The sequence below is a fragment of the Sceloporus occidentalis genome, unplaced genomic scaffold (assembly GCF_023333645.1).
Source record: "Sceloporus occidentalis isolate IW3139 unplaced genomic scaffold, rSceOcc1.0.p SCAF_26, whole genome shotgun sequence".
Taxonomy (NCBI): Eukaryota; Metazoa; Chordata; class Lepidosauria; order Squamata; family Phrynosomatidae; genus Sceloporus; species Sceloporus occidentalis.
The window spans coordinates 6,453,360-6,463,579 of record NW_028317006.1 but is presented as its reverse complement, the minus strand read 5'-3'; the positions used below and the strand labels follow the sequence as shown (position 1 = coordinate 6,463,579).

Sequence of the window (10,220 nt, the reverse complement as noted above, 5' to 3'; positions counted from 1 at the left end):
TCCTCTACTTAAGATGAAGTCCCATCAAAATGATATTTTTCTCCCTGTGTGATCCTGTATATAATGTGTAGTTAAATCAGTGAAAATAAATAGTCTCCTTACGCATTGAGGTTCAGGCCGAAGAGATCTGATGGTGTCGGCCCTTCCTAATTGATAGGGAAGTGAAAGAGTTAAAACCACAACTCTCATGCAAATAAAGCCCAATGTCTTTTATGTTAGAAGATCTACGTCACTCCCATATGAATCGATAATTACATTGACTAGAAGGAAAATCTATAATGGATAATTAATATATATAATATAATGAATATAGAAAAGGTATGTTACAGAAAGTGATTAAACAAACCTTTTTAAGCGTTTTAAGAGCCATATTTGGACCCTCCTGGCCTCCGTACTTCTGGAAGTAGAAATCAGGCTGCAGAAAGTTTACATCCTGGATAGAAAGTTATCTTAACAAAACAATTGTGCAAACCTTACTTTTCACAAATAAGATTTGCTTAGTTGTTGTATTAAATGTGAAAAATCGTTTACTGCCTATTTAAATGGCGCAGATTACCTATTAAAATCGATACGGTATTAAACCTCAGAGCTCCGTGCATTATAAAATCCTTTTATGGTTAATTATTCCTCTGGTTTTTGTTACGTCCTGTGTTCAGGGAAATTAAATAAACAGAGATATTCATCCTTTAATTTGCACAGGGAGTTTTACCGAAAAGAAATAAACTCCAAATAATTACACTACAACTTATAAAGACATAAGAATGCAAAGTATCGGCTCTACAAAAAGACTTGTGTGAAATAACTTTTATAGGTGGATTAAGAGTAATCTCTGTAAAACCTCCATGTTAGTAGAGTTTTTATTTTATTAGAAATTTTTTTCATAGACACTCCAGTGCAGCCTTGTTTTATAGAATAATATGTATTAGAGTATTTTGTAATTCCTTAAAATTAACAAAAATTCTATAGTAATAATAATAATACTGTTGAAATAATTGGCGGAGCTTTCTTGCACATCTCCCCCTGTAAGCATTTGGCTATCATCGACTAGATTGTAAATTGGCGGGAGTAGGAGAGCAGGGCCCTCTTCTTCTTTTGTAACAGCGCTACGGAATCGGCTGGCGCTATATAAATGTAATGTAATATGCGTTAAAAAAAAAATTAATACAGATCACCGACCCTATTGTATTAACGGGTTAAGATCTCACATGGTTAAAAAAAAATTTTTCACAAAACCTTTGTCATGACTCAGAATGTTTGCGGTTTGTGCGTCAGGCAAATATACCTTTAATCTCGGGTCTCCTGAGCGCAGATAAGAAAGAAGGCTTCCCGAATCAATGGAACAGGCCCTCTTTTGTGTGGATAATTGGTAACATTCTCTTTCTCCTGAGCTTGACGCATCACATGCCTGCTCTCCTCCCAACAGATCTGCATTACCCTCTCCTCGGCAGCATGGGAGCCATCAAGATCTCCCCGGATTACAACTGGTTCCGTAGCACGGTTCCTTTGAAGAAGGTACGTGACTGGGATGATTTTGCAACCATTGGCATGTCTTCCCGTTTTGTTAGTTTAGTTCTCGGCTGACTAGAAAGCACATTTTAGAATGACCGTGATACCATCGTCGACCTTCAAACCGAGTTGCAGACGCCTGTCGCTATTTTTGTCGGATACAGAGCGTTGTCTTGTAACGAATCAGACAGACTTTAGTATATCTTCAGAAAGACTGTGCGAGAAACTGTTGACAACTTTTAGTTTAAGCAGAAACTCCACAAATCCAAAGGGTTGCTAAAAGTAATCATGACATCTGTATTAAAAGGGAAATAGCTAACCAGGGGTAAGATTCATTTTTTACTGTACACCCCCCCCCGGGGAGAAAATAAATGATATACTAAAGATCTGCAGTCGCTGATGGGGGGGATAAAAGGTAATGAGGGTCCCATTCATGTTTTGGAATACAGTTGTTAATGTGTTAAGATAAATGGGAGAGAATAAAATTAGCCTGACTGGCCCAGGGTGAGAAGAGGGTCCTGCTTTTGCAAGCTAAGTGTCTGTTATGAAGATGAAGGTGAGGGACTGCTTTGTCAAGGTAGTTTTCAACATAGGAAAGGACAAGTGGAGAAGTCACCTGAAGATCTTGAAGTTTGAATGAAGATATGTTTTATTAATACCTTTTCAAAATGTTCACACTTCTTATCTGGGGAAAGTGCAACATGGCTAGATATCCGTTGGAGACCTCAAAGATCTTATATAGTTTTGTTCTCTTCTCGATTTAATCTTGCTCTGCGTCTGTTGTCCTGATCTGGACCAGGCCTTTATTCTATGGACCATAAATTTGGGTATTCAATCCCTGTAAGAGCTCGATGTATCACTGAAGCTGTCAGCTTGGAGTCAGCAATGCTGTCTATGAGAGTCCAGGCATGAGCCCAAGGTCTGATCGCTCAAGTATTTGCAGAGAGGTCTCCCTCCAAAAGTAGTGGTTGCTCCATTTTCTCAGGACAATTATAGTATTCTAAGGTCATGAAGGGTTTAAGAGGATGGAATGTATGCTTCTCTGAGCCGGGATGTTTTCAGTGAGTCTTTAAGACTAGAAAAGGAGACAGTGGGGGAGAAAGTTAGGACATTCCAGAGAATATGAGCATCCAAGGGTGAAGTCCTGAAGAAGGGAATGAGGCGAGCTGAAAGATGAGGGCTGTTTCAGATACGGAGAAATGTAGGCTGTGAAATGGCATTTTAAGTAAGGAGTTTTCAATTAGTGGGTATCGGGAGCCGGTGAAGAGACTATTACAATGAGGCAGCAGATGACTTTGGTACTTCATAATCTCACTAAGGTGGGTAAATACTTGGGCAGTCAATGTGAAAGGGGGTTCTGGCACAGCAGTCTGTACTAAGCTCACATAAAAGCTGGGTACATTGAGTGTGTTGACTTTGTGTTTTCTTTAGATCATCGTGGACGATGATGATACAAAAGTGTGGTCTCTGTATGATGCTGGTCCCCGCACTGTGCGGTGCCCCATTATATTTCTTCCCCCGGTCAGTGGCACAGCGGACATCTTCTTCCACCAAATTTTGGCCTTGACCGGATGGGGTTACAGAGTCATCGCTGTGAGTAAGCAAATGCGGAAACCCCTTCTCCTCCAATGAAAATGCTGACATGAGGTCAAACTGATACTTTTGATTTCCTCACATAAGATCCGTGCGAGGCAGTACCAAGATTATGCAACACAAAGGCACAGATAAAACGTAACCTTTTCCCATGGATATCCATGAATAAACGCCCATTGGCGTCTTTATCACCTGGGTGTTCCATATTATTTTTCACTTAATTATTCAAGTAGATATTGCGTTATACTAGGACTTTGATCATAAACAAAGTTGTATACTTTGATGGTTTAAAAGTAATGTTTTTTATAATTATAGGGAGCGACTGTGTGTTGTGTACTAATGGTATGGATATGTCAGAATACACATTTTTTTTCCCAGTATTATATGCTATGTACACTGTCTTAATGGATACATAGTTTACCCCTTAAGACCTTTATGATGTTCCATGACAGCATGACAAAATGTTCTAAAAAACCTATCATGGCTGCATAGAACATCATGATTAAAATATTGGATCTGTACCCATCAGCCGCCTTGGAAAAGTAAAAAAAATAATAATAAATGCATTTTAAAAAAGATTGTTGCCTAAAGGCAGAAATCATTGCTTGGAGCAGGCACAAATGCAAAGAAAAGTATATAAAAAAAAAAATCTTAATAAAAAATGTGTGTCGCAAGCTTGCACACTGGGGGGGCGTCTGATCCTTGCTGTCTTGCGAGGGACCAGAGATTATGCCACAGCCTGCCCCCCTGCCCCTTCAAATAAAATAAACATCATAAATAAAAAAATACCCTTCAGTCACATTTTATAAACATATTTTTGTTTGAATTATGTGTTTAGTAAATTAACCCTTTAATTTATGTGTGTCTAGGCATCTTTATTCCATGTGCCAGTGCACATTGAAATGAGCACTTCTTGTAGTGTACAACATTTTTTTACAAAAAAAAAAAATAAAGTTAAACGTTTGGAGTTTTCCAAAATCAAGACACGTTTACATTGTGTGGTATTTTGGTCACTGAACTAGTTTAGGGACAATTATCATTGGAAAATATATTTTTTTAAATATCAATGTATTAGTGATACTAAATGTCGAACTATACATCTAGGAATATCTGTCCTTGAAAAAACATGTGATTTGTGTGGGTACACGAAAAAGGATTTTGGGGCACAAAAATACCCTAAGTAACCAAGGCGTTGAGGTATCTGGGTGTGAAAAGTTAGACTACTGAATTTTCTTAATGTGTTGTGAGCGTTACTTATAATGGTGTTCATCCACCTGCAACATAAACTCATATTTCACCCCACATCATCACAGCTTCTTTGTATACATTGTTTCACCTTGTCTTAAAAAGTGCCATTAAGTCTGCATCTGTGCTTCTTTCAGCTGCAGTACCCCGTGTACTGGGACCTCCTGGAGTTTTGTGATGGCTTCCGAAAACTTCTGGATGACTTGCACTTGGATAAAGTAAGATCCAGGGCCAGATGTAAGATTTTGTATACCGTGTGTGTGTATATGTATGTTTGTGTGTGTGTATATATAAAATAAATAAAATTAACCTGTTGCTACTAGAATTATCTACTCTGAATTTGAGTGTGCCTGTTTGTGACCTCTGATTCTTACCCAGGTCCACCTTTTTGGGGCATCTCTTGGAGGCTTCTTGGCCCAGAAGTTTGCAGAATACACTCACAAATCCCCACGAGTCCAGTCCCTCATTCTCTGTAATTCTTTTAGTGACACCTCTATATTCAACCAGACATGGACAGCAAACAGGTGAGCTCAAGTTTATTCCCTGCGATGCTGAACATTCTTGGGCCCGAGTGCTCAATTTTCTCCATGAGGTCAAGTTGCAGACCTCAGAGTGCCAACGCTGCATATTAAACATGGAGAGGCACTTTTTCATTCACACAATTATTAATTCTCTCACTCATTCGCACAAATCATTTACACATTCATGAATGCATTTTCAAAAATTTTCAAAAATCATTCAAGTAATCCATCCACACTTAATTCATTATTTTATTAATACACAATTCACTCATTCAAACAATTCCATCCACATATTAATTCATTAAATGCCGGCACAGTGACCAAGATAGAGGCCTCGCTCGCCCACAGCTGCAGTCAGGGCAGCACTGAGGTGGGTGGCGGCAGGGAGCGGAGGAAACAAGGGTGCCGAGCGGTTGCTGAAAACTTTTTCATGAGTGACTGCTCGGTGCCCTCTCTCCTCCCGCACACCCCAAAGGCCAGCCCTGTCAGTCGGCAACCTGGCTGCGTGCCACAACTGAAGGTTTCACATGCCATAAGTTCGCCAACACTGCCTTAGTATGACCATTCTTATGCTCCTGGGTTTTTTTTTTTTTACTAGCTTCATTATTTCTTTTACATACAGTTGTGTAAAAAAGAAAGTACACTCTTTAAAATCTTTTACATAGTCTAAAATAAATTCCATCTCAGATCAGCAACAACACATGACATATTACACCGTGCCAGGATTTATTCAACAGCAATAAAAACACGCTTGAATACTCCAGGCCAGCAAACGGCTAAAACGCCGGCTTTTATAGAGGTGGCCACACTTGCTGATGGTCAGTTAATCAAGGGAATTTGATTAATCCCTACGGAAGCAGTAAACCTGTACTTTGTTTTTCACACCTGGCTTCTCTATTTTGTCTTTTTTTTTTTTTATGTCATGTTGTCGTGTTGTTCTTCATCTGAGGTTGTGTTTACCTACTTTTTAGACCTGCAAAGGAACAGATAATGATGTCCTAATATGTAAAATATTTTTATGCAACTAAACATAGTACAATCACATTAATAAAACAGTAGCTTTGCTTTCAAACGGCACTTCAGTAATCTGCTCAGTGTGGTGTTCTGGCTGAAGAGAGTAATATGAATAGACCGAAGAGCAGTGAGCACCTTTTTTTTTTTGTCTTCCTCCAAGCTTTTGGTTGATGCCAGCTTTTATGCTGAAGAAGATTGTCTTGGGGAACTTCTCATCTGGTCCAGTGGATCCCGTCATGGCTGATGCAATTGATTTCATGGTAGATCGGGTATGTATCCATTATTAGATTAGCTTGTTTAGTTTACTGCTTCCCGAGTCGTATAGCTCAAAGATCCTTTTTTTGTTAACCTGTAGCACAACCTTTGGTTAGGGACGCATTTCCAGGAAATGTGCATGTTGGCTAGGTTTAGAGATCTTTGTAGAACAAAAAATGAATATAGGCATCGGCTATCCCTTTGGGCACAGCTGGAGCTGGCCTGCATTGTTAAAATTAATTCATAATGCCCCTCTTTCTGTTTACTTACCAAGTAAGACCACGAGATAGAAACTTCAGTGTATTTGCCGTTTACTTGCATGAGCCGGTGTAGTCCCTATTCTGAACTGGTGAGATCTGAAGAGAGAGCTGACTGTAGGTGGAACGATCGTGGATTCCAACCTGATATTGATATTGGCATAAGCGTTGTTTTTTATTCTCAAAGGCTCAATGTGGCCGGGTATTCCCAGGCCAGGTGGCTTCTAATGCTGCCAGATGCCCCTGGTATGTTTGGTTACGATGTTTCTCACCTATATACTTTGTCCTCGTCTACCTTGGTATATTGACCCTGTGTTACACTGTTCTGGCTTGTAAATGGTTACGTCTGCTTTTTCTCTTGGAGCTGGAGAGCCTAAGTCAGAGTGATCTGGCTTCCCGCCTCACGTTGAACTGTCAGAATTCCTACGTGGAACCACACAAGATTCGGGACATTGCAGTCACCATCATGGACGTAAGTCTGTCCTCCTGCACATCCACAATTGTATAGTTTTGGAGAAAACTATATATATGTATATGACATAAATTTTACGCATATAAAAGTAGACGGCTGCTCCACAAACCTTAAAGGAAGTAAATGTGACAATATAGAACGAAAAAGAAACACCTTCACAAGTGGGTGGGTCTTTAAAAAATGAATATAAAATAAATTACAGTACCCTACAAATCTTGCTGCTCCCGCTGATCAACACTCCTCATAAGTGTTAAAACAAATGATATGTAGGCAAAGGTCGGGGCGCATAGATATGTGGGAAAAAAATAAAAACAAAAACAAATATAGTGTAATAAGTCAAATGAAAAATTATAAAAGTAGAGATGTTGGTTGCACTCACAAGTGTATAAGAAATTGAAAGCTCGTCAAAAATCCATATTTTCTTTCGTCTTAAACGCTTCTGTGTAGAAGATAAAGAACGAAATAGTGCAGTAAAAAAAGATATTGTTTAATTAATATAGATTAAAAACTTACAAACGAGTAGGCATAACAAATGGGTTATGCGTAAGCGCAGTGTCCTTTATAAAATAAAGTGGATGGTTGTCAAGTCCATGTATAGTCCAGATGGTCAATAATGGTGAAGTTATTTCAAAATGTCTCAACGGAAGTAAATGTGAATCTGAGACAAGATAGTCATGCAAACAATCTATTCTGGTTTCGTTTCGGGAAATGTTATATACAGCCTACGATTTGTTTCCATTTAAGAGTGCAACTATAGTTCTTTAGTGTATCTTATGAAAATTCTAGAATGCTTATGAACAAATTCAATTTTACCTACTTTCATCCATTATACATAAAACGATGCATGCACACACATTTGTATAATGACTTAAATACCTTATGTATCGCTATAGATCTGTTTAGTGTGGAGGGTCATTTGCCGGCGGCACGACTTCAGTTTAGGTGTTTGGCATTGGTATACCTTTGCTGTGTGCTACACCTACCAAATGCTTTTAATTATGTGTGTGTGTGTGTGTGTGTGTATATATATATATATATATATATATATATATATATATATATATATATATAATATTATTGTACACCATGTCAATAAATATCCTGCTCTGGTGATAAACATGTATTTAGTCTTTTCCATCACTGGCAGAACGGAATCAATTTTATTGTGGAATTAACGAACCAAAGTTATACGTTTTGCTCCTTATATCTTGTTCAAGCAGGTGTTTGATCAGAGTGCTTTGTCCATGGAGGCCAAAGAAGAGATGTACAAACTGTATCCCAATGCCAGGAGAGCCCATTTAAAAACCGGAGGAAACTTCCCTTACCTGTGCAGGAGTGCTGAGGTCAACCTGTACGTACAGGTAGGCACCATCTCTGTTTTGTGTCAGCCTGTCCATCACACGCTTGACAAACGCAGTGCCATGATCCCAGTGATGGATTTCAGACAGGGCATTTCTGAGTAACATTATTTTGCTTAGCTGGAAGTGTCTTCTGCGCATGCGTGGTATTGTTAGATAGCCTGGCACTTTTGTGCAAAATGGAAAATATCACGTGTGTGCACTTTGGCAATCAGGAGACGTGTGTCAGTGTATGTGCGAATGTTGGTGAGAGTGGCTTAGTTGGTAAATACCCTGACTGCAGAGTCTGGTTAAACCTCGGGGTCGCGGGTTCAGATCCCCACTTAGTCAACTCAGCCCTTCATCTTTCAGAGGTTGATAAATTGAGTACTGCTGATTGTTAAGCTGCCGAATCGGTCTATTCCGAGAGTGTGTGACAAAAGCGCTATATTCTCTTCCATTGGGAGAAAGGCGCTATATAAATACTATGTTCGGCTGAACACATCTCCTGCTAGCCAAGGAGTTGAGGAACGAGGAAGAAGCAAACAAGTAGGGTAAGATTCTGCAAAATACTCACAGCATTTGCAAGTTGGAGAAAACAAAAATTTCAAGGAGTACCCGCTCATTTGTGTGCATATGATGGCTGAAGTGTCACTTATAAGAGTGAATGTAGCAATAGCTACAAGGTGCTATCTTAACAAATGCCCCTCTCATCTGGGAACACTTAAACCATGGGGAGTTTCTTCAAACCCAACTCATCGATCTAACTATTTATTATGCAGAGCCATCTCAGCCTTTCTTAGGAAAAGCTCAAGTAAGCATACAGGGGAGAAATAAAATGCTCCACAAGGCCAGTGTTGTTGGCAGCAGTCATAAAATAATGGTTTATGTGTAATGGGATAACTGATCAGCTTGTTCTTTTGGGGGCAGGGAAGCAAATTACAAAAAATAATCAATGGGTTAATGCTTAGTAAATTTAATATACTCTAAATCCCAACACTGACCTGCCCAAGTTTGTTACACTTGCCGGTCCATTTCAGTGATTCAGCAGTAGGTATTTTGAGTGGCAAGCACATCTGAATAAAGGATCACATTTGCCACATTACTTCTTTTTTATGCACAATTAGCAATTGGCTCATTTTTTACATTTAGACACAGCCTTTAGTAGCCATATTCAGTTCACGTTACGGGAATTTCCATCTCCCCAAACCATCCCAATACTAGTATGCCTCGGCTTAGCTGATGCAGTCAAATTCATTTTATCTGTTTTCACTGCCTTTCGCTAACCCTCTGTTTGTTGCTCTGTACCCATAAGAATGAGGAAGTCCAACTGGTGTAATTAAAATAACTGCTTGCCACATGACTTTTTAATAATTATGTCCTAATTGTTCCCATTTCTTTGGGGCAGCTGTTGACAATGTACATTGATCTCATTGGGTTTTTGGCTATGAAATGTTGTTTTCATCTCCACTTTACTTTCCTAGATTCACCTACGGCAGTTTCATGGCACCAGACATGCCGCAATAGATCCAGCCATGGTGAGTGCAGAAGAATTGGAAGTGCAGAAAGCATGTCCCACACCAAGCGCAGAGCTCGAGGAGAGCTAAGGGTGTCTGCTGAAAAGAATAGCCATCCGCACCTTTGGACCTTAACCAGACCCCGTCTTCCTCTTTGCTGGGAGATCTCCTTTTTATACGAGTTAAGGAGAAACTGGAGAGAATTCACAGGGATAGAGTAAACTGAAACAAAAAACTCAAAGCGCTAAACCTTTCTTCAGGATCAGACCTCTTCTGGAGCAAATGGACACTGTGCTCCAGAAGACACCACAAATGGCCCATCTGCTAACAGTTTGATTATTTCAATACTAACCAGGTTATCGCCATCATTTTTCTCTCAAACGTGAGCAGTATCTGGAGAAGGGTTTGAAGTTTCTTGTATTTGATGCTTCTTACCGAGTGTTTTTTATTTTTTTTTGTTTGTTTGTTTTGATTCATTAATGATTTCATAATCTCATACCGAC

At 39.3% G+C, this 10,220-nt stretch overlaps 1 protein-coding gene across 1 annotated transcript; it reads left to right on the top strand.

Annotated features, from left to right (window-relative positions):
• The first annotated feature begins 1,449 nt into the window (after nt 1–1,449).
• On the top strand, nt 1,450–9,807 carry LOC149300052 (maspardin). Its single transcript, XM_089485734.1, has 8 exons — nt 1,450–1,512; nt 2,938–3,099; nt 4,482–4,562; nt 4,723–4,868; nt 6,040–6,148; nt 6,756–6,863; nt 8,084–8,224; nt 9,685–9,807. The coding sequence occupies exons 1-8, from the start codon at nt 1,450–1,452 to the stop codon at nt 9,805–9,807; spliced, it is 933 nt and encodes a 310-aa protein (XP_089341860.1).
• The last annotated feature ends 413 nt before the right edge of the window (nt 9,808–10,220 follow it).